General features: G+C 42.2%; 3 protein-coding genes across 5 annotated transcripts; all 3 read left to right on the top strand.

Annotated features, from left to right (window-relative positions):
* The first annotated feature begins 1,195 nt into the window (after positions 1–1,195).
* On the top strand, positions 1,196–5,251 carry LOC108156269. Of its 2 annotated transcripts, XM_017287638.2 has the most exons (6): positions 1,196–1,276; positions 1,337–2,521; positions 2,590–3,267; positions 3,327–3,459; positions 3,524–4,881; positions 4,938–5,251. In XM_017287638.2, the coding sequence occupies exons 2-6, from the start codon at positions 1,348–1,350 to the stop codon at positions 5,120–5,122; spliced, it is 3,528 nt and encodes a 1,175-aa protein (XP_017143127.1). In that variant the 5' UTR covers positions 1,196–1,276; positions 1,337–1,347; the 3' UTR covers positions 5,123–5,251. The 2 variants fall into 2 exon arrangements, with proteins under 2 accessions (XP_017143127.1, XP_017143126.1); XM_017287637.2 differs by having other exon boundaries at positions 1,215–2,521.
* A 57-nt stretch (positions 5,252–5,308) lies between these two features.
* On the top strand, positions 5,309–6,330 carry LOC108156271 (chymotrypsin-2). The gene is made up of 2 exons (XM_017287641.2): positions 5,309–6,025; positions 6,098–6,330. The coding sequence occupies exons 1-2, from the start codon at positions 5,387–5,389 to the stop codon at positions 6,260–6,262; spliced, it is 804 nt and encodes a 267-aa protein (XP_017143130.1). The 5' UTR covers positions 5,309–5,386; the 3' UTR covers positions 6,263–6,330.
* A 292-nt stretch (positions 6,331–6,622) lies between these two features.
* On the top strand, positions 6,623–8,160 carry LOC108156270 (FAM172 family protein homolog CG10038). Of its 2 annotated transcripts, XM_017287640.2 has the most exons (6): positions 6,623–6,736; positions 6,811–6,899; positions 6,954–7,069; positions 7,128–7,315; positions 7,477–7,735; positions 7,795–8,160. In XM_017287640.2, the coding sequence occupies exons 2-6, from the start codon at positions 6,821–6,823 to the stop codon at positions 8,077–8,079; spliced, it is 927 nt and encodes a 308-aa protein (XP_017143129.1). In that variant the 5' UTR covers positions 6,623–6,736; positions 6,811–6,820; the 3' UTR covers positions 8,080–8,160. The 2 variants fall into 2 exon arrangements, with proteins under 2 accessions (XP_017143129.1, XP_017143128.1); XM_017287639.2 differs by lacking the exon at positions 6,623–6,736 and having other exon boundaries at positions 6,747–6,899.
* Positions 8,161–16,348: the final 8,188 nt, after the last annotated feature.

Raw genomic sequence — 16,348 nt, 5'->3', positions numbered from 1 at the left:
TTGGGTATAGGAAGTACAGCAAAAAGATCTGGGTGACCCAAAGACCTTGTCTAAAAGAGGAAATTATACAAAGTTCGTTTGTTGGGGGATCACGTTTCGAACGATAACGTACCCTATGCCTATCATTTGTTTGGAAATGTTCTCAAAGTGGGAATTTACCCCCAACAGATTGGCGTTTATTAGTTGCCAATATTTTTCTCACATATCTGACTTTTCAAGGCCAAGGACGTTGATATCATTTGAACTTTGGTTTTGGCACCTGACCAGACCCCAACAGCAGCGGCGCCATGGCGTCACCATTTTCTGTTGTTGCTTGAATGCTAAAATGAACATTGCAGTTATTTTAATTACAAATAACAAATCGTATATTTCAACAATATGATAAGGCCCCATATGCTCTGGCAAAAAACAAAAACAAAAAAACGCATTGTTACGCATTGTTCCAGACGCATTTTGGAATGGCCGATTTCGTATGACTCTTTTGTTTTTGGTCAACTTTTTTGCGAAGGTGTCTGCCTAAAGGCGGACGTGTAGACGTGTAAGCAGCCCATAGGCGTACATTAATTGCATTTCAAATAGGTTTTGCGATTCAGTTGGCCTTGGGGAGGGGGCACGTGATATTTTATGCGCTGGACATCTTTATGGGGACGCTCACTTGCTTTAATTGCAAATGTACAGAGTTAATATCAATAAATCTCGTGTGTCAATAGTTACTGTGATCGCCAAGTTGAAATTTTTCCGCTTAAAACGTTTGAACACATTTTAATTTAAATTTAACGACATCTTACGCTTTGCCAAGCGCTGCCACACCTGTCGATTTCCTTGTGATATATATCGATTATAGTTTCAGTCTAGTCTACAAATATTCGAAAAAAAACCTATATATCGATACCAGAGTTACCATTTACGATATATTATCAATTTCATCAATCTATTAAATTTAATTTTTAAAGGTATACAGAAATCCGATAAAAGCAAGTATTAAGAATAGGCCAGTCCAGTAGAAAATTGATTCAGCAATCATATAAAATTATGTGGGCAAAGCTGAGCGATCTATATAGCTGGGCGATCTATATAGCTGGGAATATTCGACGGAAGATCAAAAACGAGGAATCTGTAAAATAGAACATGAATTCGTCAGTATATTTACGGTATATTTTTTAAATGAGACGGTATGTTTCGGTATATTTCTGAGGGTAGGACGATAAGTCCGCGGTCACACTGTATTAATGCTGTGTTTTTTTTCGCCAAATTTTATTTGATCGTTTTAAGCAAAGTAAGCGTTTAAATAAACATTAAAAAATAGTGACTTAGTTGGCGTTTCGTTTTCGATCAGGTAAAAGAAAAATGGGACGACGTTGCTGCGTTGCCAAGTGCCCGTCGACGTCGCGTCTCTTGGAGCACCACGGCGTCACATATCACTCGTTTCCCCTCGACCCGATAATCCGTACAATTTGGATCAAGAACTCGCGCATCAGCCTGGACAGGCAGATTACAAAGAGCGTTTTGGTGTGTTCGCGCCATTTTCGACGAATCGATTTCAATACCATACGCAATGGGAAATATTTGCTGAAGCCGCGCGTCTTTCCTACGGTTTTTCCATGGGGCAAAATGGATGCCTCTGAAATAGAGGCCGATCATCGTGCTCTGCAGCAAGTCAATGTGGATGGTACAGCCGCACAGGGTGCTTCGGCCAGTTCCGGTAATGAGGATGTGATCAAGGCAACTGTGGACCAAATTGTTTCGCAAATCATGGCCGAGACAGCGGAACGTAATGCCACGGCAGCTCTCGAAGCAGTCAGCAATGCGGAGAAAGAGAAGGAAGTGGCCAAAGCAGTTGCCGCCGAAGAAGCTGAAGGCGCGGTAAAAGAGAGTAGTTCGACTGGAGGGGATTCTGCCGATGCTCCACCAAATGAAGACGAATCAGCAACGGCTGCTGAAACAAGTGCAGACTCTCCGCTGCCTTCCGCAAACAACCAACCCAAATACAGCAATCCCCATAATTTGATAATAGGAGCACGACTCGAGGCCAAAAGCGTGGATGGCGCTTGGCTGCCCGCTCGCATTGTGGAGGTCAATGAAACGGAGCAAACACTCCTCATCCGTTTCGAACGGAACAATAAGATAAAGACGATGCCCTCCACCATGGGCACTTATCAGGAGTGGATGGCCATCAAATCGGATCGCGTACGACAACGCGTCAGCAACCGAATTCTTCCCGTGTTCGAATTGGAAGAGAAATGCATGGCACGCTGGTCGGGGCCGCGTAAATTTCCGGGTACCATCAAGAAGCTGCTCGGCCACGACACCTACGAGGTACTCTTTGACGATGGCTACTCCAAGAACGTTCGTGCCGTCCACATGAACAAGCTGCCCAAACCAGCTGCCGTTGAGGACGTGGAGGTTGCTCCAGCCAATGCGACATCTGTGAAGAGTGGCACTAGTGCCTCGAGCAGCAAGAAGAGCAAGAACTCACAGCGCAAGGATTGGCCACTGCTCGACATGTCTACATTGGATATGGGTATGTGTGCTGCACCAAGCCAAAAGCCAAAAACCAGATCCAGCCTTAACTTTCTCTTTATATTACAGATGCTCTGGGGTTGCCGGAGATACCGCACGATGGAGAATGGACGTGCCACTGGGTGAACGATCAACCGATTGGCGCCGAAGGTTTTCTAATTGTGGGCGAGCACCAAAAGCCCACGGTGATCGTGCAGGACTGGCGTCTGCCCACCGGCTGGATCAAGCACATGTATCAGCGCTCTAATGTCCTCGGAAAGTGGGATGTCATTCTGGTCTCGCCCAACGGAAAACGATTCCGCTCCAAGTCAGATCTGAAAGTCTACCTCGAGTCGCAGGGATTGGTCTACAATCCGGATGTTTATGACTTTAGCATTCATCGTCGTCGCGCCAAGGACATCAATGCCTATGTGTACACTGGCGACTACAGTCCACAGGCGCCTCACAAGCCACAGACAATGAATGTCTCCGCGCTGGACACTACCCTGGACCAGAGCAATACAACATTGCCAGCAACGACCCCCTCGACACCCTTGTCAGCAGCTGTGCCACCCCATTCCGGGGACATTCAGTATATGGAGGCACCCATAGCCCCATTGATGCCACCGGCAGAGCTGATGTCGCCACCAACCCATCAAACAGATGACGACCATCCAACCGCTGATATGCCAGAAGGCACTGAAAGTGGCACCTCTCTGAACGTTCCTGTGGACGATCTGGGTACGGTTCTGGTCGAGAATGGTTATGGTTCGTATAACAGATAAACATCTCAGGATTCCCTCTCTAACGACAATTTGTTTGTTAAGCTTTTATTGGCGGCCTGAAGGTTTCCATTGTGGATAATTTGTTCGTTTGTCCGGGCGAGGGATGCGGCAAAACGTATCGCAAGGAAGACGTTCTGCTTATACACATCCGACACTACCACAAGGAATTTGCCGAGTAAGTTTTGTTTAAAATGTCACTATAAAACAGGATAGATTAACAAATTTTTCCCTTCCCACAGATATGTCAGCCACTGTCCCAAGATGCAGGAACTGGCTGTTAAACGGACCCATGCCTCTTCCATTGATCAGGGCGATGCTGTGCCCAAGAATCAAATACCCAATCAGCAGTTCTTTGCCAAGATGCATCTGCAGGATATGCAGCAATCGCGATCCTTTAAGCGTCAGGGAGGGACACCAGGAGCTACATCATCGCCAAAACCGCCAGGGACTCCAACGGGTGTTTCACCCACTAAATCGCAGGCTTCGCCCATTGTAGACAAACCGGCCACGCCCTTGCCTGTGGCTGAGAACACTGTAACATCAGAGGCGAAAATGAGTGGTGGTTCTGGTGCTGCTGCTGCAGAAATCTCCTCTCCAACAGTGTCGCAGGACTCGCCACTTGGTCGCTCAAACAAACGACCACGTTATTCGTATTCGAGACGTTCGTCTGTATCCCGCAAGAGCAATCGCCAGCGCTCACGCCGTCCTGCTAATGACACACCTACTGGACCAACCACTGCTGACCCGGACTCCCGGGGGCTGCTTAAATCCTTAAACACTCCTACGCTGGAGGTGCGCCCAGACGCCAAGAAGCGTCGAATGATGGCGGTAACAACGCCAAGCAGCTCCCCTGCCACAGCGGACACAGCCGTGTCGACATCCTCGTCCAATGATCAGGCAGACATCAACGCGGCTCCACCGCAAACAGAGACTCATAGCGGCAAGGCCCCGCAGTACATCAATGAGAATGGACAACTGATTCGAATTGTCCGTATGCGTCAGGAGGAGATCATCAATTGCCTCTGTGAGTATGGCGAGGAGGATGGCCTGATGATCCAGTGCGAGCTGTGCCTGAGCTGGCAGCATGGGGGCTGCAATGGCATTGTTAATGAGTCTCAGGTGCCGGACAAGTATGTCTGCTTTATCTGCCGCAATCCCCCACGAGTGCGCAAGTCGATGCGGTACAAACACGACCAGGAGTGGCTGTTTGATGGCAAGCTGCCAGCGGCCTCGTATCACACAACGAATCCACTGACAGGTAAACAATCGGAGCTGCTCAAGCGCTCCCACACGCTGACTGGCAATCTGCTGGATGCCAAACGCGCGATGCATTCGCTGCGGGTGAAGATGAACATTTCCCGCAATCGCTGCCATCCCAAGCTATATCTGTGGGCCAAGAAGTGGGATGAGGACCAGGGCGACGCCTCTACGACACCATCGAAGCGTCCCAAGCCAGAGCAACCTGGTTTTCCCCATATCCCACAACCCGAGGCCGCTATCGATCCCGAGGAATGTCAGTTTCGCTTAATCGAGCATGTAAAAGTGCAGCAGTCCCTGGTCCTAAATCGTCTAAACGAAATCGAGGCCGAAATGGATGGTTAGTAGTTATCGGCGTGGAAATAGATCAGAATATTAAAGTTCCTTCCATTTCAGAGCTAGAAAACGAGGATATCCTTAGTGATCTGAAGAGCGCGGACATCTCGGTGACCAAAGAGGCTGTGGCCACATTTGTCAGGGAGCTGGAGACGTTGAAGCGTTTAGCTCGTCTCAACTATGTGGGCAATGAGAATAGTCTTAAAGACAAGGAAGCAGGAGCCAAGGCAAATCAAACATTTTAAGATTTCTATGTTTAAATGATTGATAAATAAGAGATCCAGGAGAAGCCTCTTTGTTTTATCTCTCGCTCTCTGTGAGACTACAAATAATTTTCAACTTAACTTGCATTCAGAATAAATGTTAAACCCTAACGTATACTATTTCTGTACCTGAACGTATCAATTATATGGTTCATGGTTCATCTTTATCCATTTATCCCTTAAGAGAATTTGTTAAAACTTACCATTGCAAAACCATGGCATTCGGTCTTCGACGGAAGTTTTGCTATGGACTATTGGTATTCTCTCATTGCGATAGCTTTGTTTTTTCGTGTAAATGCAGATGACATTAACAACGTAGAAAGTTCTACGGCTTCGATGGGAAGAGACACTGAGACTGTCTCTACTCGGTTTCCCTATATAGTATCGATACAGGGGAACACCAAAGGATACAACAAGCATCTCTGCGGTGGTGCCATCATCGATGTCCAGTTCGTGTTGACTGCTGCGCATTGCGTGATGACCCCAACGCCCCTCGAGTTGGCTCAATTGTCTGTTGTGGGGGGCTCCAATACATTGAACAGCGACAATGAGACACGCTTCGCAGTTATCGGGATGAAGATACATCCGGGATTCAAGATACTCCGCGGTCATGACATCGTCTTGCTGCGTGTAAAGACGAAATTCCAGTTTGACAATGTTCAATTTGGCAAAATTAATTACAAAGTAGTTATTCGTCGAGGTGGCGGCATCAATGCCACATTTTTAGGCTGGGGACGAATGAAACAGGGCCACAAAAAGGATTTGGATTTGGTGCCCTTCCAGACGATCAATGATGAAGTTTGCCTGAAAAATCACAAATTCATCTTTCTCACTAGCTCAGAGATCTGTGCCATGCACACAGGAACTACACGTGGCGCCTGTGATGTGAGTAAAACTACATATGTACATATTATACATTTTATTAAAATAAGAAAATTTACATAAAACTCATTCCAGGGCGATTCTGGTGGACCCTTGGTAGATGCTAACAATCAATTTCTGTATGGCTTGCTTTCCTATGGCAGAAAGGCTTGTCAGATGGGAAAACCATATGCATTTACCCGCATCAGCACGTATGGGGATTGGATAAGAGATGAAATGAATGAAATGCTTTTGCATTAGAAAACATTAAATTTGATTTTCCGCGCAAATAAAAAACAGTGCTCTAAAAGCTTTATAAGCACCACTAATACGATATTCATCCTATTAAATATCGATATTAGCCTTTATCATTGCTGAGAGCACGCAGTGTTCTAAACATTGTCAAAAACTTTGTCAGAAATGGGAATTATGAGCTATGGTGTTGTTTAGTTCATCATAATTAATAAAATTGATAAAATATTTTATATCAAATTATATATGTATTAAGAAGTTTTTGTAAATTATATTAATAGCTTTCCTTCGGGGCTTCGGAATAAGTTTTTTCCGGCAGTTTTTTACAGTGACTTGCAATGTGGCAGAATATCGGCTATATATCGATACATATTAGCCATCCCTAATCGAAAATCGCCGGGTCTAAAGAAAAGCACAACAAACGAGCGCTGCGAGCAACAATTGGATATAAATTAAACATTGGGACCTAAGAATTCTTAGTCTGTAAGTGACTGCGACTGTTAAATAAACACGAACGATATGTGGACTAGCATTTACCACTTCTTTCGCCCCCCCAGATACTACGACATGACGGACCCGGCACCGGCCACCAAATGTGATGAAGCGATTGCAAAGTTGAAGGAATTTGGCTATGCATTCGATGAAGGTAAGTGATATAGTTAATTAAAGAAACCTATTAACTATAAAAAAGTGTGTGTAGGTGGTGTACTGCGTCAGATCGATCCAGCCACTGGGAAACCGGGCAAGGAGCCGTACACCTACGACATTAAGGGTGATGCCGACGATAACGAGAAGCATTATCAGAATCTTGCTGAGGTATGTATCCCAATAGATACTTCTATGTAAGCTTATTCCAATCTCATAATATCTCTAGCAAATACCGAACATTATCTATGCGCTGCTGGAGAAGAGTGGCCTGAGTCGCACCTACGTACCCTTTGGCAAGCCCCCAGATCGCTCGTCCTTTGTGTACTCCCAACCAGCGAAGTTGGCGCAGTCTAAGAAGTTACTCGTGCTCATTCATGGCAGCGGAGAAGTCCGAGCGGGACAATGGGCAAGGAGGTGAGTAGTTCTGTGCATTGATAAGAAGTTAAGGGTAAAAAGCAATGCTCCATATGGGACGGCGATAAGTAATTTAAGCCCTAGGGGAGGGAAACACTTGAGTGGGCCATACAAAACCATAAAATACAAAAAAAATATTTAATTAATGTATATTTTCACAGCCTTATCATCAACAATTCTTTGGATCATGGATCTCAGATGCCCTACATACGACAGGCACAAAAACTGGGCTATGATATCCTAATCACCAATACAAACGATTGCAGACGGTTTTATAATGGTAAAGCGAATCCCATTAAGGCCGTGGAGACTTCCACAGAGCATGCCAAGTATGTGTGGAAGAATATTGTATTGCCATCGCACCCAGAGAGTGTGGCCATAGTAGCACATAGCTATGGAGGCTACGTGACCATCGATTTGGTGAGATACTGTTGAGGAAACCACCTTCAAATCTATTGTAATATTTTCTCTCCCTTCAGGTGGATCACTTTTTGGACTTCTTCAAGGAGAAGGTCTTTGCAATCGCTTTCACTGATGCGGTTATTGGTAGTCCTGCGTCCGACTGCGAGAATTACCTGCAGGAAGTGACCTGTGATTGGGTGACAAGCAACTCTCCGCTGGACACGCCAATTTCCTCAACAAGGGATAAAATACGACGTGTTTCGGCGGGTCATACCAAGCATGAGTGGACCTCGTACTCAGCCATGGATTCCGTCTTCAAATTCTTTGAGGAAAAGTATGAGCAACGTACGAAAGTCAAGTGACAAGGAGACATCCCTATCATGCAGCATTTTTATACATATATATTTAAGATGTGAATATAAATTATATTTTACTGCCTGACACTTATCCCTTTTCTCTAAGGACAAACACAAACTATCGATTTGTAATGCATAAATCAAGCAAACGTACACTGTCCACTGTCCATCCACTCGGATGTGTCACTAACACTGTGCATCAGGGCAATTTAATTTGATTTTCGGCACTTTGGCACATTCCATGCGAGTTAATCATATTGATGGCTCTGATGTATTGCTCTCGATAAAACAAAAGTCTCCCGCTTGGCCCATCAACATCGGCCACAAAAAAGCCATCGAGCCAAAACAAATTCCCCAAAGCACAGACGGATAAGGAAGGGCTGTCTCAACTTCAGCTTGGCCAGCTGCATCATACACATTCTTGGGGTTGCCGTTGCCCCCGGGAGTCCTTTTTCCATGGGCTATAGTTACCCCTGGTCTCGGTCACATCGTTTAACTAAAGTGCGTAATAAAAAAATGACTTGACGTGGTTGATTTGGCTTCCAAGTTATGTAAACAAAAAATTGATGGATATGCAGGGAATTCTGTTGATGAGAGAAGCAGTTACAAAAGAAAGTGTATGTTTTGAGTGTAATTTTTTTTTTAATAGTTTCAGATATGGGGTGGTATTTAAGATGCGCTATACTCTTTTATAATCAGAAAAGTATATATATCATTAGCAAAATTAAACAGAATAAAGAATAAATAAAGCCCCCCATTTGAGTGTAAATATGAAAGGAGACTGCATATCTCATATGCCATCGGAATGCTTTGAAGATGAAGATGGCTTAATCCAAGCCAAGAGAAAGCACCTCCAAGAATAAAAAGAGATCACGAATATACAAGGTTGAGGAAATTGTCCATCAATCTGCCTTAGATCTAATCATACACTTCCGTTAGGAAATAAAAATTGTCATTTACTAAAATGATTAATTATGTGCAAACCATCTTAATCCTCTTTGTGCAACTTTAAAGACTCCCTCTCTCTGCAGATTTCTTTCTTTTGGCAGGCTCACAAAAAGTGCAACCGAAGAGGTAGAGAATGAGAGAGCCGTTTGTCTTTAGCATTAAAACGAACTTAATACCCACAAAGTGAACCAGGAGCCCCCCAGACCCCAGATGCCACACCAAAGGCAAGGGAGAACAGACAGCGAAACGGTTGGCTGAATGGATTGTGGGGCTTGGGAGGTGGCTAAGACCAGCGCAGCAGCCTGGCAACCCTACAACATCGCCAGGTCCTCGTCACCTGCCCGTCCTCCCAAAACCCATTCGGCAAACCCCCTACTCGTATACATTATCGCTGTCATGGCCGCAGTCATGGCTTCTGCTCCACCTTAGACATTTTTATATGTATTCAGCATCGTTGTCGTCGTCGTCCTATGGCAGCTTGCTATCTACACTTTGACTCCACTGCACCCTATACACACACAGATACGCAATCCCCACACACAGACACGCTATCCACACACAGATACACACATTGATAGACGACAAGGATGGCACCATACTACATGTAGCTCAGAGCAACTGAAAGAGAAAGAGTCCAGAGTTCGTGTCGCCTTCGCCTGCTAAAAGCTTTGCACGAGTTCAGGAATGGGTCATGCGCCTGGAGCCAGCATCTAACATATATAAAATGGATATATAAACAGATACGTATCATATACATATATGTATATCCTATAAAGAGCAGTAAATAAGCTGGTGCTGAAGTTGACTTTGTAATCGTATTGGTTAAGTAAATAAAAACAAATGCTTCTTTAGCTTTTGTAATATTTCACATTAAATTCGAGCCCAATTTACACAGAAAATATCCCTTACATGAGTGCTTCTTGCAACGTCTAGCAATTACTTAAAATAATCCTTTTCCTTATGGTTATTTGATCAAATCTTAAACGAAACTCATCCCTCACTTGTTCTTACTCTGATCCCTCAAAAACCCTTTAACTGTTTGTGTGGATGGGGGTTAAGCATTGATTGCTTGGGTTAATGTTCCCCCAGATTTTCATTTAAGATTGCATAGAAATTTATTTGGTAATTTGTATCTTTGGTTTAAGCTTAAGCAAGAAAAGATTTGAGACTATAATATGTATGTTTGTAAGTTTAAGTTTTAAACATAGACCATCTCAAGGGAGTTACAAGAGTACTTCTCTAGAAAACAATTCTATTTAATAGTGTATGACGCTATATAAAAAAAAACTTAAAATTTTCAAATTTCACTGCATTTCCTGCAGGAATTCCAGCAAAAATCTTTCCAAAATGAAAACTGAATCGTTAATAAAATGGCCCATTTGCCATAAATCATTTTGATATTTTTACACTATTCCGATCAGGCTGGACTAATGAATATCTTCATAAATCAAAACTCAAAAACCGCTTTAATTTTTTGGCAGGCATTTTTTTTAACAATTTCCGCTGGAGGGAAATATGTATTATTGTGCGTTACTTTATTGCTTGAAAAGTTCAAGCGATGTCATTCAAAAAGTCATAAATAATAATGTTTTCCAATAAATGTTCACATATGAGTGGGCACACAGTGAAGTGAAGGACACCCATGCACACATGGAGGACGGTGGAGAAGTGCAGGAGCATCAGGACCCAGCGCAGGAAGGACCACGTTCAATCCCAGTCCCATTTGGTGCTTCAATGGAATGACCGTTCATCGTTGAACCCTGCCTTGGGTTGACTTTTCCCCTTCCCTCTCTTCGAATTCTTTCTTTTTGGCGCTCAACCGTTGGGCCCAGGGGCCCCTGTAGGTCTCATAACTTACAAGGTCATTTCATTGCACGCAACCATTAAGGATTTTCATTTTTTCCCAAAAGAAAAAGAGAGACAGAGAGCGAGAGAGAGATATTTCTGATTTTTTTTCTGTTGTATAATTTAATACTCGTGTGTGACGAATTTTTATGGCTGACAAATGATTGATGCTCTTCTGCCACTTCCTGTAAATATCATTAAAATTATCCTTGCGAGGGTGTGGTCTTCTCCAAAGACGTTTAAAGTTTTCTCTTGTTATTAAAGACCATTCCAATCCCGAACAATAGCTGGCGGGATCTTGTTCGTGCTGGCATCGAGGGTAAAGTGCTGAAATGCAGGTTTAACGCAAAAATAATACGAAATAAGATTAGATAGCATTGTGTCTTGAAGCAATGCTCCTTTGCGGGTGGTCTCTGCTCTCAGAGTTGAGGTCTTAACCGAAAAGAAAAACAAATAATGTTACAAATTGCAGCATTTGCACCCCTTTCGCTTGAGTGGGGTACAGTGGGACAAAATGTGTGTCAAATTGGTGTGGGTTTAAATATCTTGTGTTTAAGTATATGATATTTTTGGGGGATACATCCCAACAGATTTCCTATTTTAAATACAAATTCTCTCACAGCTTTCACCATGCTTATCCCACTGTGCCAAGGAGGCAGTGGAAAAAATTGTAAAATCCAAACTCTTCCGCCGCCCCCGAAAGACCACAAATCACAGGGAAATGCAATAACAAAGGGAACCCTCTTGCCCTTGCGGAGTGTTCAAGTTATTTGCGGTTTATGTCCTTGTTGTTGGGGGCTCCTTTATTCATGTCGTTGAGGCGACAAAAAGGACCTTAAAGCCAATAAAACGATTTTTTCGCCTCTATCTATGAATTGTAAATGCTTTTGCCGAAAAGGACAATTGAAGTGGTCGCGTCCGGTGACAGCTTTGCCTGGATCTCCGCGCCGTTTGTTCCCTTCGCGATTTAAGATAATAGCATCATCAGCACCACTTCAGTACGGATCCAGAACCCAGCATCACTCCTAAGGACTAAGGGTGCAGGACTTGTCTGGGTTCCAGGGTCTAAGGATTTACATTGGTGTAGGCGTTGCTTGGGTTCTGCCCAATGGCTTCGGGATTTTCACTACGGACTTCGATGATAACAACTTTGTTGGCTAATTTGCATTGGCCGTCCTCTGGGGCGGGGAACTGACAAGAAAACTTAAAGCATTTTCAAGTTGTTCTCCCATCGAGTGACAGATTTTTCACGCACATTTAAAAAACATTTAAAAAACCATTAAATGTTTTTCCAACAGCTCGTTTTTTTGTCGCGTCATTGTCTGTGCGTCACACCCTCCATTTTTTTTGGGGAATTCCTACTTTTATTTTTTGTTGTACTTTTTATTTGTTTTGTGCGGGGGGTTTCCAGAACATTTCTGCCTTGGCGGCGCTCTCTAATCTTTGCGCCATTTATTTACACTTGATTAACACGCGACTGACATTTGTTTGACTTTTTCTTCTCTCCGTTGAAATTAAAATGCGGAACTCCACTGGGGAAAAAAATGAATACCAAGAGGCAAGCCGAAGTTTTGAATACCCTTATGGGAATAGTGAGAGAGAGAGGATCGATGAAGGGTTAGCGGAAGTTATATAAGCCTTATGGGAATAGTGAGAGGATCGATGGGGAAAAATAATTCTATAATAATAAAATTGTATCATGGAAATGGTAAATGGAATCTTGCAAGTATTTATTTTTTAGAATATTTATATACTTACCTACATATGTATATAGTTCCGACGTATTTTAATTTAAGAAATATGGGGACATTCTTAGATCTGCATATAGTATAATTTTGTTAATTCTTTGAATACCACGTCTAATTCCAAAATATTTTAAAAGATTATATCCGTTATGAAGCGATGACTTTTCCATTTGAAAGCAAAATCACAATGCATTCTTTGAGGGTATTCAAAAATACATATAATATACATATATAAATACATATATATGTATGTATACCAAAGTCAGTCCCTTGTGTGTCACATTTGCTGTGTGGGCTGCCTTTTTGGCTTTTGCTTTTTTATTCACAAAAATTATTCATTTGTGGAAAATTGTGACGTTGGTCGTGGGTCCATGGCCGCAGGCCAAACTGATTAATAAACCAAACGTCAAATGCACACAATGGCCACGCATCAACGGAGTCAAAGTTTGAGCCGGAAAGAGGAACGGGGGAGATGAAGATGGACACGGACACTGAGCCACCACCCCCTGGCATCCAAGTAGCGGCCACAGCTGTCAACTGTGCTTCATATACAAATGTGACCAGGCCCAGACTCAGAGCAGGAGCAGGCGTGGACAGGATCTGGGGGGTTGAGTCGCAGCTTCCTTACAAGTGCAAGTAGGCCTCGGGTCGCATTGTTCTCGACTTGACTCCTTGGCAGGGAGTACAGGATCTATCTGATTCGTATTCCTCGTTGGTTCGGTTAGAGGGCGTTGGCATTGTCATCTGCTGGGTCACAGTTGGTTGCCATTTGGCCAGCAAATTATTTGCATATTACAACAACAACAACAAAAAAATTGAAGAAAATGTTTATAACAATGAACATTTGATTTCCTTTGTTGGTATTTTCTTTGCGGGAAATGGGAACAATATTGCATGGTATTTCAAGGTCATTGGTTGCTTTGGGCAGACGTTCTTAAAGGTGTATTTTGTGATCTTTGACTGAAAAAATGTCCATTGTGTTTAAGAACTGAAAAAGGGGTTCTAGAGAAGTTTCAATATACTATTATTTTTCTCTGACCTCTCAACTTTTTACGTTTTTTTTTTTTTATTAATTTTCGGATAATACTATATCATTTTTCTCTGTCGTATAGCCTCCCCATTCCGCAACTCGTCTCATGTCTGCCCCAGGGGCATACTTAGAATTTATAAACATTAAGATTTATACGATTACTCCATGTCAGGCACACGCCCACATACTCAAGGCGCTCATAAAAAAATGATAAAGAAAAAAATACTTGAATGTTTCTGTTTTGATTTCGGTTTTTGGGATATTCCCCGCGCATTAATGGGGGCCACATTTAATGGTTTTCTTTATGGAGTGTTTAGTGCTTGTCCATTCTGAAACAACACAAAACTATCCTACGTACTGGCAGTTCCCTTTGGTAGTGGGGATTATCTTTATATCCTGTGGGCATGTCTGCTGGTCAGCATCCAAATACCAGAACGAATCATGGACTTGAGTGGGATATGATGAGGCAGAACGATTGAATGGTCATTAATCATTTTTATGGCTATACTTAATTCAAGGCTAAAAGAAAGTTCTTAAAGGGAGAGAAATCTCTAAAGTCTGGCAATCTTTAGTTTAGTTCTTGTTCAATGAATCCTTGAACATAACATTATTCCAGTTCCTTCCTGGGGCCAATAATATTGCTCAATTTTCAAATTCAATTTGTCAATCATAAATTTCACGCACTCTTAAAATAAATTCGCAGGCAATTGATAAAATTTTCAAGGGCCTGTGTCAAGCAAGAGTTTCCTTTCAAATGTGTTGAAACATAATTTTGCTCTTTTTTTGGTCCACAATTTATGGGCAAAGTTCTTGGGGGGTGTTTTTTGTGGCCTGTCAGAGTTAAGCCACGGCCTCTCGTCTGACACATGACTTGCATGTCAATGGGCTAACCACAGAAAAAAAGAATTGGGGGAGGAACTCTTCGACTCGTCCTTCGTCTCAGACAATGTCGCGTTAAATTTGCACAAGTTGACAGGAATTTTCCTCCTTTTTCCATTGCCAATTGTAAACTTCTGTTTCGTTTATTTTAGTTTTCCGAGGGAATAGAGCTTCCACTCACTCTCTAGCACATAAATAACAAAATTTAAGGACAAAATATCAATATCCACTTTACGGGATGCCAACTGCATGCGAATGAGTCTCGGTTCTGGCTGGCTGGGAGTCTGGGTCTGGGTCTGGTTCAAGATCTGGTTATGGCTATGGGCACCGCCTGAGCAAACATTTTGGTTTGCAAATGAAATCTATTTCTATTTCTTACTTTTGTCTCTGTTTTTGCTCCTTTTTTTGTTTGTTATTTTTGCATAATTTCAATTCGCTGCTGGCGACAACATATTGTGTAGAAGTTGGCAAAAGTTGCAGAATGCAAAAATTTGCAACTGAATTTGAATGAAGTTCTGCGGAGAAGGTGGCATGGCACGCAGTCTGTTGCTTGAAGAAATGAATTCTTAAATATATTTAGACAAATACAGGAAAGAATAAGGTAAAGAAATTTGTAATATTCAGTGAGGGGATCAAAAATACCACTCCAAAGAAAATTCTGTAAAAAATAAGCCTTCTCAAGGCTCAAGTCCCCCCAAGATCAAGATTACCTTGAACATTCTTAAATCTCTTTTAAATGCTCTTGAAATGCATAAAACGAAAGGGAAATTTTCTAAAATTGTAAAAATGTTCCTTGATGACCAAATAAAAAAAGAATCCTTCCATAAAATATAGGTAGGTATGTATGTCTATGTTTCGTTTCCTGTAGCTTACTGCCTGGCCACATCCATAAGCCAAATTTAATTTGTTCCCATATGACATTTACGTTCATATTCAAATAACTTCGTTTGTCATACTTGACTGGCTTTGATGTCCTCCAGCTCCCCAGCTTCAGGGTTGAATTTTGTCACAAAAATGAAAAAGGTTTCGCTAGATTAATTTAGGGTCATGCATATAATATAATTTTTTATGGTTGGGCATGGATATGGGGCTCGACTGCGACTGCGAACCGCAATCAAGTGGCATAAAGAAGAGCTTTTTTACATGTATGTATGTAGGGCATTATTTATGGCAGGAAAATGTCTTGAAAATGTCTCGAAGTTTTAAATCCTTTGCCGCAACAGCAGGGAAATGATTTAATTTATTGCTTTCTGCGCTGGGAACATGTGTTTCGTACAAAGTTTCCCTAATTAGGGGTAATAGATCTTTAAAACTATATGAGATTTGATGATGAGGGTGTGTCACAGCACATATGGTTATATGTAAATGAAATAAAGATATAACATTTCATTGGTTTCCTTTAAACATTAGAATGTCTAATTGATTGGAAAATAAGCATCACATGAAATGATATAAAACTGGATTTCTCTTTCTTATACGGAGTTCTTTTTGATGGGATTTTTCTTTTATTAGGAGCACAACTCTAGGACTTTTTTCGGGTTGGTTTTTTCGGTAGACATCTTCTCTTTTTGGCTGTAGTACTGAGATGTGATGTAGTTGGTTGGGGAATCTGTTCATGCGTTCTTCTTGGTGTTTTCCGTCTTCCAGATGGGTTTCCATGGGTATATGTATTATCTTAATGATCCGCATCAGCCAGTTGTTTGGTTTATTTTCATTTGGTTGAGCTTCATGCTCAACCATGCTGTTGATTTCTTTAACCTTATAGAAAGTCTTGTGTTTATCTATGGGTTTTATTTCCCCGATTTGTTTATTATTCGCTAGACACGTC

Source organism: Drosophila miranda, chromosome 2, assembly GCF_003369915.1.
Source record: "Drosophila miranda strain MSH22 chromosome 2, D.miranda_PacBio2.1, whole genome shotgun sequence".
Lineage (NCBI taxonomy): Eukaryota > Metazoa > Arthropoda > Insecta > Diptera > Drosophilidae > Drosophila > Drosophila miranda.
Note: the sequence above shows the minus strand (reverse complement) of the source record. Positions and strands in the feature narration are given on the sequence as shown.